The 17,648-nt window shown below is 32.4% G+C and overlaps 1 protein-coding gene across 3 annotated transcripts; it reads left to right on the forward strand.

Moving 5' to 3' along the window:
* The first annotated feature begins 1,845 nt into the window (after nucleotides 1–1,845).
* Nucleotides 1,846–15,611, forward strand: LOC119076380 (inositol-trisphosphate 3-kinase homolog). 3 transcript variants are annotated; one of them, XM_037183098.1, is made up of 4 exons: nucleotides 1,846–2,687; nucleotides 5,909–5,992; nucleotides 10,042–10,154; nucleotides 13,663–15,611. In XM_037183098.1, the coding sequence occupies exons 1-4, from the start codon at nucleotides 2,568–2,570 to the stop codon at nucleotides 14,486–14,488; spliced, it is 1,143 nt and encodes a 380-aa protein (XP_037038993.1). In that variant the 5' UTR covers nucleotides 1,846–2,567; the 3' UTR covers nucleotides 14,489–15,611. The 3 variants fall into 3 exon arrangements, with proteins under 3 accessions (XP_037038993.1, XP_037038995.1, XP_037038994.1); XM_037183100.1 differs by lacking the exon at nucleotides 1,846–2,687 and adding an exon at nucleotides 5,066–5,425; XM_037183099.1 differs by lacking the exon at nucleotides 1,846–2,687 and adding an exon at nucleotides 5,071–5,220.
* Nucleotides 15,612–17,648: the final 2,037 nt, after the last annotated feature.

The raw sequence follows: 17,648 nt of genomic DNA on the forward strand, positions 1-17,648 counted from the left end.
GTTCGACTAAAGTGGTGTTGAACAGGTAAAGAAATCTCATATCGGCAAGCTTTAAGCTCTCCAATTTTACAAAATTTCTTTTTATTTTTAATGTGGACAGACTTCTGTTTGCTGCTTAGTAGTATCAAAAAATTACTGGTATTTGGATTCAAAATTGACTTTTCAAATTAAATAGCAGATTGGAGTGCAGATAACCGAAAGATTAACCTTTCTAATTTGTTTTTGTGTTCAAATATTTAGTAGTTACCTAATTGGAGAAGAATAAAATTATGTGCAAATTTACTTAACATTTACTGGTTGTTAACAATCATACGATTTTACTAGGCCTTAAGCCATCTACATGTGCACGCTTATTTAATTTGATCTTAGTGTTTTTGCGACTCAGAATAAAAATAAGGAAATTATGGCTTTTGGGAGATTGTTGTGGTATTTGGTACGAGGTTTGCCAATGTAAATAATGACAAAATAAAACATTTACTCGGAAAATTATTAGATTAAGTCCATTGAGTCGGTAATACAAATGAAAATAATTTTAGATTAGGGACAGAAACGGCTTATAAATTCTCCTCCGCTTGAAGGGGTCGCTGCATCCTGGACGGCAGTGAGCCAATAGAATGCTATTTTAATCAGTTCGATGCAAATATTGTTAAAAGCGAAAAGGCAAAATGCTTTCTTCACACAACCGCTAAATATTAGCAAACATTGCCTTTCTAACATTTCGGACATATCAGAAGAAAAATTGTCATGAGAAATTCGAACACGTTTATCGATTTGGATCGTGTTTAAAAAATGATAACTGGAACTGAACCGAAATAAAAGCTCTTTGTTGTAATTGGATTTTTTGGTGGACTCCCACAGCATCCGGATACTGAATGCAACCATATAATTTGCTACGAGCAGCTTTAATATAACTAAAATAAATATGTCAACAATTTTTAGGTCAGTGTCCCCTGTACATTCATCTGACACCAATGCTTCCATTCTGACTTGGTAGTGCCCAACCCGCGGAATCAAATGTAAAATCCGTGGAACAAATATTTTACTTATCTGGTAGTTTAATAATACGAGTTTCAAACCGTGGTCCTACGATGGACAAAAATTGACGTGGGACACTATTTATTTTATATACTTTACGTGTTACGGCATGTTTCATTTTCATTTACATTGCCTAATCACGTAAAGCATTGTACTTACGAGGTTCCAAGTTGTTATTTGGCAAGTAGGGAATACAGCCCTCCCCTTCGGGTCGGGCTGTAACATCCCACTTATCAAATACACAACTTGGAACCTCGGAAGTAATATACTATTATAGTCGAACTAGCTAGTAAAAGCCAATTTAAACATTTTTTCGAACAAAATTGGTTGTTCGATCGACAAATTATCACAGCTATAATCTGTGATAGTATTTAGTTTTTGTTGTCTTTTACAAAAATATGTAAAAAAAACTAATGAAGTAATAGATTCATAGCATGAATCTTGTTGAAAACGGTTTCTTCAACTGTTTTGAAGTACCCAATAATTGTACTGGTGATGTGCTTTCTGTCTGTGAAAAGTAATTGAATTTAGTAATTTACATTACAAGCATTCACCTTTATCTGCGCTCACTGAGCGCGCAACAGTTAACTTACATCCAGCTTTTATCTCATAAGAATTTAAACACCGACCAGTATTCTTGCATCTACGATGAACCATAAAAATAATTCGAAATTTTTATGGATATGCCTCATTGTAGACGCTTCTCAACATCGTATATAAACACATGATATCACTGAAACCGCGACTTTAAATCATATATATATATTTCAACGAACAATTTTTATTATATAGCCATTTAACATTCAGCAACAACACCACACAATTTAGTGATCAGAAAACATTCAAACCAAATGGTCGCGTGTAATACGACTTATAGTTTCGTATACTTAAAATTTATATTTGTTAGCGCTGTATAAAAAAAAGAAGAAGAAGTTAACGTGTGGTCATTTGAATTTAAAAAAAAAACATTTTTATTGTAATTAGAAGTCAGTGCAATTATCTTTTGTGCAATTAAATTATGTTTACATTTGCCTGCAAAAAGCTAGTTAAATCAATTGTCGTTTCACTTTGGCCTAGTTTATTATTATGATGTATGTTTCACACCTACTTAATCAACAGTGTCAGTAGTAATTGTCAATGAAAGTGGAAGATTAAAAAATCGTCAATGAATCGTCTTGCTAAGCATTGAAATTAATTAAAAAGTTTTCGCGTTTTTTGCGGTGATTAAAAGAAACGTCTATAAATGTGCGGATGCCCATTAAATATTCAATATATAAAGATACAGACATCTACCTGATTTTAACACACACAAAATATAACCAAACCACCAACAACTGAGTAGAATACCACGCGGATGTGCAAATATTGTATTGTGATTGCAAGAAAAAATTAAACAATTTTTTAAAGTGAAATTTTATGCAAAGAAAATTAATTTTGTGAATTTGCTGCCAAACGAAAAAAGTATAAAAGAAAAATAAAGAAACCGAACTGCATATTTGATGAGAAATTAATTAACGTCGTCGTATCGGATAATGACTTCTGTAATATCTCATTCAATGGCCTGGACAAATGAACGTTTAAAATTCTCATCGGCTGAAAATGTTGGATTAAAAACTTTATGGAAAATGCTGGTCTTTGAAAATGGAAAAGAGGTAATTACACTGGTCAAATATGATTGAATTGCGGGAAGGACATAGTGTCGCTGAACCGATTGAACATCTCTTTTAAATCTGTTTTGGAAATGATATTAACATGGTTATCATAGAGTTGGTAGATCCACCAATAGTTCCGAACAGACGTTGCGAACTTTGCCTAATTTTGTAATTTTCTTTAAAGAAAAACTTAGAATGTCTGGAAACATTAGCATTATTGGATACAAAATCTACTACTTCATTAGTTCTAGGTTGGTATAAGAGATGACAAACTCGGAGTTTAACTCATTGCTTATTTCTATCATCGTTGTCTTTAACAGATGATTAAAACAGCTAGTTAATAGGTATATTTGTTTGCGTTGAATTAAAAAATAGCCAGTCCGGTCCTGCAGACATTCTAAATTAATCTACATGGCCTAGACTTGATTCATTAGAAATCGATTCGACCCACAGAAACTGGCTCGTTAAGATCTGAATGAAGGTATTGGTCTCTTGTAATTTAATATCCTCGACAATATCATTCAACTAACAGTTTTCGTAGTCATTTTTTTTTCGATAGTTCGGATGGATGAATTTTACAATAGAGATAATCACTTTTTTATACATAATGCGTCATTAACTGAATCAAATCTATAACCTGTATTTCAGACCGTGTAAAGCAGCAATTATTGATGGAACAAAGATTTTTTTCAGAGTTTTTTTTTGCAGTATTTTGGATTAGAATGATAGAAATATTGAACTGAACCAGAATGGATTTACGTTCGCTAACGATAATAACTGAACTCAAAATCTTTTGTTCTGTAGAATAATTTAGAGGAAAAAAATTAATCAATTCAACAATCAGGTATATTGACTGTTAAGCTTCTAAAGTAGCAGACTTAACAAAAACGTAAACTTAATGTAATTCACAAGGACAAGAAATATGTGTGTTCTCAATAGTAAAAAATATTTACAATCAAAATTACAAATGATTTATTTGTTAGTGTTGCTATAGTCACAGTCGATATATATGTTAGCGAGTTGTTAATTTACAACATTTTTTTTTTCTAAAAATAAAATATCACTCGTACAACACATAATAACAAAAAAAAAATCATCAAAAGAAACAGAAAACAGATATTTCACAAATCAATATTAATTTTTACAACTCTACTGATTATCGATTTGTGAGTGCGTGAGCCCCATGTGGAAAAAAAAAACTTCATATCGCTTTTAATTAAGCTCAGTTCATTAATTATTATTAAGTCAGATTGTCTGATTTTATTTCTGACACTGACATTGATATTTTTTTCTGTTTTGTATTTTTTATTATTATTACATGAGTACACTACATCAGATACTCGATTGCAGTTTATTTTATTAAATTTTTTTATTTAATTGCTAAATTATCTTCTTCAATAAAACATGTTTTTAAAGGGGACAGATGCCTTTACTCCTTTCGCCTGTCATTTTTTTTTGCCTCTAAAAATGAATCATTTTAAGTAGAAAAAGCTTTTTTTTCTATATAGAAAAGAGTCTTTCTATTACTGCAGCCGTAATTCCACCCCTGGAAGCAGTACCTTAATTCAAACTTTTTTCTTTTTCTAATTTTTTGTGAATTTTGTTAAGTACGGGGATTGATATGATATCCTTCGCCTTGACCCTTACTAGACTGTTATGATGGCTATCTGAGATTAACTATCTCTTATTTTGCAAAATGTATGAAAAATAATAAAGTTAACAGATTTTAAATCCTCCCGTTTGAATTATTAAGTACTTAGGTATTGTGACATACGCGTGGGAAAAAGATGCAAGATATGGCTGAAATTGTGATAGGAAGTAGTCGTCACATAAAATTTCACACCGTCAATCACATACAATTGTAACATAGCTCAAACGAAACACTCCATTGATTGCATCTTTCTACAAAAAGTACTAGACCTTTCCTTAAAGATGTTTGTGGATGTATGATGAACATTGTTGTTAGCAAATAAATCCAATTTAAAAAGTGTAACCAGTAATTTGGTATAACCAAAATCTAAACTACGTTCGCTGCATCATCTGGGCGAAAAAAAATCTTTCGCATCTGATTATGTACATAAAAAAATTTGGCGCTGGTGCCACATTTAAGATAACACAAATTCCATCACATGATTCCAAAGAAGTGCATGTTCCATGTAACAAAATACGTATACCCTGCCTACGACAAATACCCTTTTGCTAAATCGAATATTCGAGACATCTTTTTCAACTCCAGATGTTCAGTAAAATCTTTCGTTTCGTTGCCTAATTTTAAAGTGAAACAAAATTTTATGGAAATAAATGAATCTCTCGTCGACGAGTTCATAACGTATGGAACAAATGTTGACACAAATTCACGTTGTTTCGTGTTTCTAACGCAAATCTCTTTGTTTTGATTTGAGAAAAAGATTTTGTGTGGTAGTAACATTGAAGCGTTCGGTTCAATTGTGCAGTTTAGTTTCAGTTTTCGTTTATCTGTTTTGTTCCAAAATAATTCTTACTGCCCAGTTTTTGTGCTTAAAAAACAATGAAGGTATGCTCAGTGTTCATATTTTATGTTTTTTCTTAAAAAGAAAGATTCACACAGTGTTTCGGTGTTGAAAAAAATAAAATGTTGCGTTTTCTAACACACTCACATCATACGATTGAATTGAAATAACAAAGAAACTGAACACGACTTTCTGCAAGAAATTTTATGGTACAAACGACCATATTTTTATGTAACGAATGTTTCCCTAGTGAGTTTTCGTGCATTCGAAATTTCGATTGTTTGTTTTTAAATGAACTGAAAATAAGTTTGTTCATTTATGAAATAAAATCATATTTTTATTACGAGAGAAATTTGTCAAAAATCATACGATTTGACTGTATGAAAAAAGCGAAAATAAAACTTTATCACTTCCATGTTCCGCTCCATGTTATCAGTTCATAACACACGTTCGTTTGGCAATAAAAAAAGTCAAAAATATCAATTTATTTCACAAAAAAAATGTTCATTATCGCACACCCAGTGTGAACTTTTTATTGAGGTTGTTTTAACTTATACAATTAATGAATGAACTGAACGAGCGATGTTGTTGTTTTTCTAATTTCTTTATTTTTTATTGCCAATCGAATCGAACCGAAAAAAAAAATCATTCAGATGGCTAACGAGATTACACAAAATTGAAAGAGGTTGTTGATCTTTGAATTTGAATTTTATTTTCTTTCTTTAATTTCAGACATTCAGAAACAATGACATGCCGGAATATCTTACCACCCAGGACATGCCAAACAATATGTCACTGTTGAAATTCTTCGCAATCGTAAGTATATTTCATTCTTATCATGTTATCATCATTAGTTCCGCAGTTCCGCAACGGAATTAAGCAAATGTAACTGACCTTCGGTCGATGCGCGAATATTTACTATATGTGTAGCCAGTAACACTAACACACGTCTTATTCATGCTTAAATAAAAAGTGTTTTTTGTATCATAAATTTATATTGTAAACTTCTGTCTAAACCTTAATCGCACGGCTATATTGCCTTTATCACTATACCTACAGAGAATTGGCATTGATAACGTCTTATCGTTGTGTATATATAAATAAATAAAATACCTGGACGGGAATAAATATCAGAAAAGAAAAACATTTTCAATAAAATTAACCAAACAAATGATTAACTCATTATTATTGACGACAATCTCCAACATATTTCTACGAAATGAAACGCGCTGTAAAATAACAATACAATATAAAAATTCGCACACGCAAATGGTACACACATTTCTTACGAATTTTGTTGGAAAATTCTTAAGCTAATTTTCGGTGGCATGTGTTTCCCACTTTTTTTATGACTCGGCATGTGACAATTTTTGCTTCCAAATTTGTTGTTGCTAGTCGTTGTTACGGTGGCGTTTAGTCTATTTTAGACTAATTCATTTTATTGAACTGTTTCTTCAATCCTTTTTGCTATAAATCGGTAAGAAACAGACACTGATGTTACCGGAGCTCGTTTAACTATCGAAAGGCAAACAATTAAATAAAATGTGGCTAATGCTGGATCACGACGATGAAAAAAAAAATATTTTTTATAATTTTGATTGACGTCAATTTTTCGTAAAAATTTTCTTGAAAATAAAGTTACTCAGCTTGAATATATGTGCTCGACTTAAAAATATATAGATGAATTGTTGAAAGTTTGATTTATTTCTTTTCAATAACAACGTAAAAATTAATTGCAAAATATGGTAAGGGTATGCTCAGCAACGTCTCAAAAATGTATCGTTGATTTGACAGTGTGACTATTCATTCGTATCAAATTATCGTTCAACATTAATTAGTAGAATAAAACGCAGTAGAAGATAGTTTTCAACTGACGATTTAATCATTTTTGCGACACGTGAACCATTTTTTTGAACAGAAAAATAGATTAATGTATCATTATAACGAGTATACCATTTGAGGTCACTATAAGTAGTTCATATTGATAGGATATGCTTACATACATGGGAGAAAACACGTACATCGTTTTGTTCCTTGATTTCGAAACGGAAACTTTTTGTATGTCATTATGTCACTAGTGCGGTAATAGCTATTTGTACAACCGAGTGATAAATGCTTTTTTAGGCACTAGATGTGTAGATTGTCACTCGAGTGACAATACACATCGTGTGCCTAAAAAAGCATTTATCAACGAATTGTATATAACCTTTTTTGCAATAAAGGCAACGGAAAGTCCTACCTTTCGTCACTTGTTGCAAAATAGCTTTTTTCGATACATGTATTGTTTTGCCGGACTTAATGTAAGGTGACCAATGCGATCCCCTAGAGAGTTTGAAAACGCATCATGCAATCTAAACAGATCACTAGAAAATGTAGAATCTATGTGGTTGTTACTCATCTCTAATATACGGTTACCAATAACATGTTTACATATTAAAGGTTTCCGGAATCGAACTGATATTTTGGAACATATATGAACGAGATAAATTTTCTCTAAGCCAAACAGATAACAATTTGGCATACGTGACAAGATGCGCGAGGAACAACAGCAAAATATTTGCTTAGCAAACAGTGAAACAATGCGTTTTAACAGACAAGACATTATTCTTTTATACCCTCTCGCTATTTTAACAAAAACAATTCGCTTCAGACACTGAAATTGTTGCACTATTTTTGTATACTTTGTAGACGCAATTATATCAAACTGAATTTACGCAAATTTCTATTGCACTTTGTAATCATTGCCGATGGATAAATAGTCATTATGTGCAACAAAAACTGTCTAACAAAAATTTTTCCACTATGCTTAACGGACAACAACAACAAACCATGAAAGTATATTTCCACTAGGTCACCATTGACGTCACACAAAATGTAACCAAACTAGCCCTACATGTTTGATAAAATACCACATTAACAGCAACCATATCGTTTGACTAACGACCTCCGTGTGGTCTGTTGTATAGAAATAACCGATCAGCGATTTTGTGTTTGTCGTACCATCGGTCCGAGCAGTCGCTTTCAGAAAATAAATAAATACAAATTCAACAAAAACATTTAACATTTTTTTGTTGACAAAGAGAAACGTTTCGGATTACCAATGCGGATTTTGAAAATGGAAAATAAAATGTAAATTTGAATTGCAATTATACATATTAAGTACATTTGATTTCGATTGATTGGGAAGAGGAGGAAGGAGATAGTGAGACGCGTAGATAAAATACTTAAGAAGAAGTATAGCGTAAAAGACGTTCACAAAATAAATAATTAATTTATATCGTCGGAAGTTACTTATATTACCAGTAATAAGCTAATTCAATAGGAAGTAAAGCCAGTTGTATTGGGACGTAAGCGCAGTAAAACGCGAATACAATCGTTAATGATCAATTGTACAAAAGGTGATCTTTCCAAGCCATCAGTCAACAAAATGTTATTTAAATATTTCGCGCGTTTTTCAGACATTATTTACAATTTTAATCACATACTATATAAATGCTTGCACATTTACATTTTACATTCTTGTTGTACTATTTTATTTGTTCATTTGTTTGTTCAAGGTGGATTCGGTATGTTCTTCAGTACTAAAATGAAAACTTATAATTTTTAAATCATATAAATTGTTGTTATAAATATGGAATGATTGAACAACAAAAAATTAGCATGAGGCATAATGAGCGTTCCACCTGGGAATACAGCAATTTCTTCTACTGACCTTATATGCTCATTAAGTAAAAATAAAAAATATTTACCAGAATACATACAGAGAAAAATTAACATCAATGGTCATTACACTTGAATTTACTTGCCGACAATGGCAGGTTGTAGGACATGTACCTCGTGGTTTATTTTTATTTTTTGGAGACCTATTCTTATTTGAGAGATTTAAGTCAACGGTTCATTGCTTTTACTAATTGTAGCATTTTATTCAAATGTTTAAGATCATACCAACAGTGGGTTGTATTATATAGATTATAGTTACACAAATTTGGTAACGCTCTGCATTTTTACAATTCAATGACCTATTGTGCTAGTTCAATATTAAAAATCTAGTTTACAGTTGCGCCACTTTCAGTTCCCATCTCCCAATCATAATTAATCATACAATAGTCCAACTTTCCCACACTGGACGTTATACTTCTTGTCTGTCATACGAATAAATAATTAACATAAATCTGTCGAATTGAAAGCGGAAGCTCTTTGAATTTCACCTTGTAACAACACTTACAAACGTTGACACATGTTAGACTGTTGAGACAAATCTTTGCCATGTTTAAATCATTATTGACGACAGCTTCAATCCATCGACTTGATGTTTATATAGAGAAATGAAACATTTTTTTTTTGTGTAGCGAGAACACACCTAATTGCTACAAAAAAAGAGACAGAGAACAAAAAAAATCAAATTAAAAATTTTTGTCGATTTGTATTAATCGAAATGTAGAATCGATATGATCGTCCGTTTAGTACACGGAAAACATGTTCTGGTGTTATTTTTAGAATCTAGACAGGAGTTATCGGTCTACAGTGTTTTAAAATCTACAGAAACACCGCGCACTGATAATGCAAAATGTACGAAAATAGAAAATTTTTCAACGTAATACGACTTCTATCGATGAATGAAACATGAGAACATCTAGACAAATTAAAATCAACGGAATCCGTTTTCGACATGTTGTGATCCATTCGTATTAATTCGTTTGATTGTGTTTTGACTGAAAGTTAATTTATCGAGGTCGATTTATGTAAATTATCCACACTTTGATTTATTTATGCGGTTAATGGTGTCTGGTGACTATTATGCCAATCAAAAGCGGTTGTTGCTTATACGTAACATAAACTCATTGTCTTCCCTTTTCTATTTTCAGAATGCTCTGGAACTTAGTGCGCCAGCAAGTCCATTACTCCTTCAACAACAACAAAGTAGTTGTTCATCGATACCTCCGCCCGGATGGTTACAACTGGCTGGTCATCCAGAAAGGTAAAAATAAATAATAATTTTTTATCAATTCGAATGTCCCTTCTTCCTTATCATCTTCGTATATATTTATAACTTCACATTAACACGAATTATGATGATGAAATTTGCAGCACCAGTTTCGTTTATAGACATTTTCGTTATCAATCCATTTACAGTACGTAAATTGTGTAAACATTTTATGTAAATATCTGTCCGTTGCGATGTGATTATAATTAATGGTTTATTTGGGTTTTCAAAGTTATCAAAGTTGAAGCGCATTTTATACGCATCAGTCTACGATCCCTCCATGACCTTTTTGCACAATGATGTCTGTGCGTATACATAATGTATAATGTGTATGGATTTTACACCACCAATCATTCGTTCCATTCATGACCATCGAGTGGACGCGAGAATGTACTTTTAATTGTACGACCAATTGAGCAACAATTTGTTTTACTGCTGAGAACTTAATTAAGGAAATTACAATACAGAAAAGGTCAACGTACGGTCCATAATTATTGTGCAATTTATTACGCAAACCATTTTTAATCGACACCACGTGTATATCAACATTTTTTGTTCTTTTCATAATTTTATTCGTTGTGTTAGCCCAAATTAAATTATTGCTCGAGAAAAAAAAACCGACGAACGCCTAAATTATAACCTACACTCAATATAAAAATGTAACATTTTCTTTCTCATGAAAATTGCACAGAGTGGAGTGAGTACACCGCACCGTCTTTTGTCCTTGACGTAGAGCTATTTGTTGATATTTTTAACGTCTCTTGTTGTACGTCAATCGTTTTAATTTATTTCAATTAGATCGCAATCAATATATAGAGAAGAGGTATATTCTAACAAAAATGACTGGAGCAAAAATTCGATTTATTTTTTTGGTGCGATATGACTATTGTTTTAGACAGTCATTGTTCTCGTGTAAGAAAAAAAAATACCTTTCCCAACGTGTAATCTAGAAGTGTTTTTTGTGTCACTTCTATCATCACGAAAAAGCATATTATCTTATCAAATTCGAGGATCTCTGTGTAACTACGTTTACCAATTGATAAAGCCATTAATAAAATTGATAGAGAACATGCAATTAAATTAATTATATTTCGTGAAACGAGCTAAAACTGTAAAGTGTAACGGAAGTTTTGTAACAGAAAAAGTTCACAATATTTATAAGCATCAGGTCAATGTATTTATGGTGTACTAGTCTGGTACTGTAAATCCATTCGCATCCAACGTGATCATCACGATTATTCATTCATTTCAATTAATTTTGATTAAAAGAACATTTTTTAAATGAAATGCTCAAATTATTGGCTCTGAACGATGATTGAATATGATGATAGCTGGTATCTTTTAAAAATTAACTTCAATTCGATGAAGAATCAGACTTTCGAATGAAAATGGTTCTATACTATCACGGATGAGAAATATAGGACAATTTTTATACATTCAATAATAGTTAAAATTGAAGCGAAATTAATGCAAAAATGTGTGATCGAGTTGAATCTAATTTTGTTTGTACAGTTGTTGGCTTGAAATTAGTCATTCGACCTTTTTGTAGAAATATGTAGCGTAAAGAATAAGTATCGGTCTAGTTTTACCTACATGCAGTTCACAGGTCAATCTTTTAAATGTTACCAACAAACAAAATTGAGTCGTTAACTATAACTAGTTTGTTGAGTCTGTCACTTCGTTTGATCTAGGAAAAGATTAACTTATTATATCAAAATCTATTACTTCATACATTTTCCTATATAAAAACGGCATTGATGTTTATTCCTAATTTTTGTCGTCGCTATCGTTAACAGATGAATCTACTGCGCACTTAATTCTCCTGGTAAAGCTAATTCATGTAAAACATTCGATTTTGCACAAAACCATCCAACCTATATACGTCTGCGAAACAAACAAAAAATCGCTTTTGCCAAATCTGGAACGACTGAACATAAACTGAATAAAATGCAAATTCAATTATACCGATTGACAAACACTTTACATTTTTTAAGTTTACACAAATACACACAATATTCATTGTTTAGCAGTCATCGTTTCACAAAAAAAAAATTATTCATATGACGCACGGAGATTAAAATAATATTAACTTTGAGTGAAAAATTTCAATAAATAATCATTGACTACGGAATTACAAAGTAAAATTTTTTTTTTTTTAGAAAAAAGTTCACTTTTAAGCGTTACAATTGAATGGTATGAATTATATGGGAATTAAATCGGTATGTCTAATTTGCCAGCTCTGCCGGTAGATGGGTATTACACCTCGTTACCATATAAATTGTTGCATGTACTTTTACACGTCGTCGGTTGGTTGATTTTATGGTCGTGAAACTTTCAGTTGTAAAATACGTCTCACTATGAAATTGACGTCATGTTCAGTGTCACGTTGAACACATATTTACTGATTCACTAGTGATATCATTTTACGCGCGTTTATTTTTCGATGTAATATGACATAATTTCTACGAAACAAGGAAACGACTACGAAACCATCGCTGATGGCTGTTCGTTTAATCATTTTTATTACTCAGTGTTTCTTGATTTTGTGCTGAATTAAAATTAAATTCATTTTCTTTTTTTAATGTTTCCATTAATCAGCTTCACTTGATGAATTGATTTGGTAACGCATCACATTCTATATAAAATTGGCATATATCGTCCCATATACCAGCATCACATTCTATAACATTGGTATATAGTTTGCTCGTCCCATATACCATATTTGCTTTGCATTTTGATGGATTGATAGAATTATATGCCTCAATCAACAACGATTGTTCCATCCATCATTCAATAACTATGCGTACTACATTCACCAATATGAACGAACGTATAATTGTCGCATAATTTAAAGAAAAATGTTGACCTTAATTTCTCTAAAATAATTTCGACAAAATTACTTTGAGCTGAAGAGCTGTTACGGAAAAAGAAGTGATTGATCGTCTTTCTGGTTGATCGAGACACTCTCCATATTATTTTACAAATTACCAATGAATGGTGATGTGTGTATACTTATGCCGTGTAATTAGTGTATACACAAAGCGAACGTAATGAGTCGCAATTGATCTGTTTCGTTTCTGATAAATTGAGATATGAATTGGTTGTAACTAGTTTGGTTCTTTATTTATTCATGGAACAGACATCTAGAACGTGTATATATTCAGCAATCAGCGAGACAACAATGTACCTTAACAATTTTTTTTCCTATTTTAACTTTGTAAATTATAATTAAATGACTGACTGACTTTATTTTTGGTTGAGCTAATAAAAGTGTTATCGGTTTCATAATAGATAAGCAATTTGTCTTGATACACTCGCACGAGTTACTGCCTCAACCTGTTAAGGTTATCGATCATGTGAGGGAATTTTTTAGCCGAATCGTACAAAGTATTTACATTAAAATTTCGATCGATAAAAAGTCGAGACTCTTATCATCATTAGCATTAATTCCAATTTGTTATCGAAAACGATGTTAATTTCCTTTTTTCTTTCCAATTTCCAGCATTGCACCAGCAGAACATGGCACAGTGAGAAAGAGAATATCCTGCTCAACGGACTCGGAGGCAATCGCTTATCTCGAGATCAGTAAAGATCCACATGCCACGAAATTAGTTCCACGATTCAAGGGCATTTATGAGCACAACGGCGAAACGTACCTTTTGCTACAGGATCTTTTGCACGGATTCAAAGATCCAGCTGTGATGGACATTAAAATGGGCCGACGAACGTTCCTCGAATCCGAAGTCACAAATGAAACACTTCGACCTGATCTGTACAAAAAAATGGTAGCCGTAAACAGTCAAGCACCTACATCCGACGAACATGAACTGCAAGCGATCACAAAGCTACGGTACATGTTGTTCCGCGAACAGATATCATCGTCCGAATGCAAAGGGTTCCGGATTGAAGCGCTGAAAATGAAGGGTGCCGAACCGATCACCAATTTGAAGACATGCAAAAATGCCGGTGACATTGAAGCGACAATATCAAATTTCCTAAATGGTCGCAAGGCTGTGACGAAAGAGCTGATTAAACGACTTAAGTCTATGCGGCAGCTCATTGAAAAATCGGAATTCTTTCAAACACACGAGGTGGTCGGCAGCAGTGTATTCATTGTGTTCGATGAAGAACGCGTCGGCGCTTGGCTGATTGATTTTGCAAAAGCAAGGCGACTGCCGAGTGGCATTAAAGTGGATCATCGGCGACATTGGGTGCCGGGCAATTGTGAAGAAGGTTTACTGCACGGCATCGATGAACTTATCAAAGTATTTGAGGGTATTTATGCGGACCAAACCAAAGTGACTCCATCGAAATATAATTCACGATGAGAGTGTGGGCGATACACGATGACGATATACGGTACTGAATGGTACGATTGTTTTGTTTTATTTAAGAAAAGAGACTGATTATTTGCAAGAATTTTTTTTTTGTTATATAAGTTAGTTGATGTAAGAGAATTCTTCACATTAACGTAAATTTACCAGCAAGAGTGAGAGATGCACAATATATAGCCACTTCCTCATTTATGACTTAACCGATTCAATGTTCGCTTTATTGTTCTTTTAATTTAAATTTTTCTTGTGATGTTGACTAGAATTTTAACAGTTTTCATACGAAGGAATGACGGTTGAAAGTCAACAATTTGTTCTTATCTAACATACCAAATAAATTAAAGAAGACAAACATTCTAGCATAACGTGCAGTCATACAAAGGAGCTTATAAATACACAGAAGGCAAAACTAACTAAATTGCTGGTTGTTGGCTGAAGCTTATTTTTTTTGCTTTCAATAATTTAGTTCGTTGAATCGAAATTTGTTATTTTAAAATGCAGGGCTGTCGAATCGAATTTTTAAGGAAGAAAAAAACGTGTGGCTATAATGCAATTGAAATTCCTCTATTTTTTTTCTTCATGTTCTTCATTAATTCTCTGTTTATTTATGGAAATGTCTTTGCTTTTGTTGATACTTTATTTTTCGTTTTGTTAGATGAATTATTCATTTTATGCTTTGTGTAGATAGATATGTGCTTCTAACACTAGAGAGAAAAAAAATCGGATTTTTAAATCATATCGGATCAATAAAGTGTACATTTCCAATTCGTGTAATTTTTTGCCTTCAAATTATACTAAACAGAGTTTGAATAAAATAGGAAATGAAAACGAGAATTTAGTCAAAGTTGAAATTTTTTGTGGCCGGGAGTAACAGACTGAAAATTTAGTTATTTTTATTCAATTTTCTTCTGTTGCGTTAAAACGATACCTACATAGATGTATACGAATAAACTAAGTAGAACGAATCATTAACAACAAAGGACACTGCACTTAATTTAATTTTTAATAAAATGAAAAATTAATATTAATAAAATTAACTTAACTTAAGCGTAGAGGTAAACAAATAATGCGTCGAACACTCAGATATAAATTTTTACTTCGAAATAGAGAAATTAGAATTGAAAAAAAATTACTTTTCCACATTGGAAACATTTTGCCGTCTCGTCGGTTTAATTTACTTAAAATGAATGCATTTATGAATAGATTACCATAACGTTTCGCAATTATTATTGTTGTTTAGGATAATTTTATTTATTTCAAGAATACAAAAAATAAGTGTCGTTAAATTATATTTGATCTATTTATAGTAACGATTAATAGTGCAAAAGGTTGTCGAATAAAAAAAGAAAATATTTACAGTAAAAATACCTAATTTGCGTTTGCATTTCATTTATTTTTTCAATGAGTCGGATTCCCCACATTTTCTGAAAGTGCATGACTATTAGTCATTGACTAACGACGAAGTATCGATGGAATTTTTCGACGGTACTCGTTGTTGGAAACAGTGAACATAATATTAGGAGGTAACAGGGAAATGTTGTTTGGATTTTCGTATAATTCTATTACGTTTCTGGTACATTTTGTCACAAAATTACTAATGTCAGCGCTCTAACTTTTTGTAAACCAACTTCACTGCTATGTCATTTCATGGATATTTTACCAGAGTGGAGTTTATATCACCAGAAAACAGAGCGGAAATAATGAAGTACTGAAAAAAAATTGTTGCTTCTCTGGTCTACCGAGGTATCATACAAAAATGAGTCAAAATTAAATTTGTATCTAAAATTACCGGTGTCGCCCCCATTTCTCTAAGAAAAAGTATTGTTACTACTACATGGCGCCGTTTTCATCAAATGATCAAATAGAAATGTAGCGGCGCGTCACCAGTCATTTTAAATACAATTTGAATGCTTTATATATTAAGACCATACCTGCAATATATTTGGTGGTTGTAAAAAGTTATAAAAGCTTCGTTGCGTCTGAATGGATGTATCAAAGGCAGCTCTCTAGCACTATCACACCTATTGTTTACAAAATTAGGAGGCCAAAAATCGTACAGTGTCCGCTTATGACGGCAATGATCATAAAATCGACAAAATGAACTTATCCAAAGCTTATCCAAAGCTTATCTTACTTATTGAGAGGGACTCACCACACAAGCTTAGAAGAAAGCTTAGAGAAAGGTGAGAAGCTTTTGAAAGTGGTTTTGGCTTCTTCTAGGATCGAAGTTCTTTCTAGGTACATATAAAAAATTCCACTGGAAAATGCGTCCGATTTCGATAGGCTGTTTTTCAAAAGAACCCCTCTGAAATTACACTAACGTTAAGATAGAGGTTCTGTGTCTACACGGTTCATAAGGAAGTATTATGTTGAGCTATAGCTCAAACGAATCGCCGTTCCATTCTGGGATTTTTTTTTTCGCGAAAATTTTTTGATGGGCTGACATGGCTCTTAGAAAAAAATTTCCGGAGTTGTCACGAAAATAGTTTATTATTTATAGCTGCGCTGCAACATGCGAGATGTGAATAAAGTCAAATTGTGTTCGTTTATGAAGGTCGATGGGGGGAATGTTGTCTACCAACAAATGCCGATGAAAAACCTCGAAAAAACTGAAATTTTAGAATCGCTCTGGGTGGCTAGTGAAGCAAGTAGCAGGAAGCTCTAACCTGGAGTTTTGTAGTTTACTTCACGCCCTATTCATTGACTCCCCACACGACCATAACCACCGTCACAGATGGAAATGGAGCTAAATTTTCACAACCCATCAAATTTTGTGAAAATTGTCGAACTCTCCAAATAACGTATTTTCGAGCGACTTCATCGAAATTGTATTTTTTATAGTTTTATCTAGATTATAAATAGTAAAACTAACATGATAGAGCCAGAAGACGTGTTCTAGATTTTTTTTGTAGATAACAAACTGAAGAAACGAACCAAAATTCTTAGATTTCACTTCATAAATTTTTTGAAAATAATAAATTGAGCTCAAAATTGTTTTTTTTTAGCTTTCCGATAATGGATCTTACTATTGTATGCATTATCTCTCACCAAAACACATGAATTGTAAAGATTGGCATTTCTCGATACATTACTTCCATGTAGTATATCCCAATATGTGGGAAATGCATTTGTTTTTTTTTAAATATATGGGAGTCAG

The sequence above is a fragment of the Bradysia coprophila genome, unplaced genomic scaffold, assembly GCF_014529535.1.
Source record: "Bradysia coprophila strain Holo2 unplaced genomic scaffold, BU_Bcop_v1 contig_232, whole genome shotgun sequence".
Classification (NCBI taxonomy): domain Eukaryota; kingdom Metazoa; phylum Arthropoda; class Insecta; order Diptera; family Sciaridae; genus Bradysia; species Bradysia coprophila.

Coding starts and splice junctions, on each gene's coding strand:
- LOC119076380 (XM_037183098.1), top strand. CDS start 2,568: ATGACTTCTGTAATATCTCATTCAATGGCCTGGACAAATGAACGTTTA. Junction 5,993..10,041: donor TGTTGAAATTCTTCGCAATC/GTAAGTATATTT, acceptor TTCTATTTTCAG/AATGCTCTGGAACTTAGTGC. Junction 10,155..13,662: donor CTGGCTGGTCATCCAGAAAG/GTAAAAATAAAT, acceptor TCCAATTTCCAG/CATTGCACCAGCAGAACATG.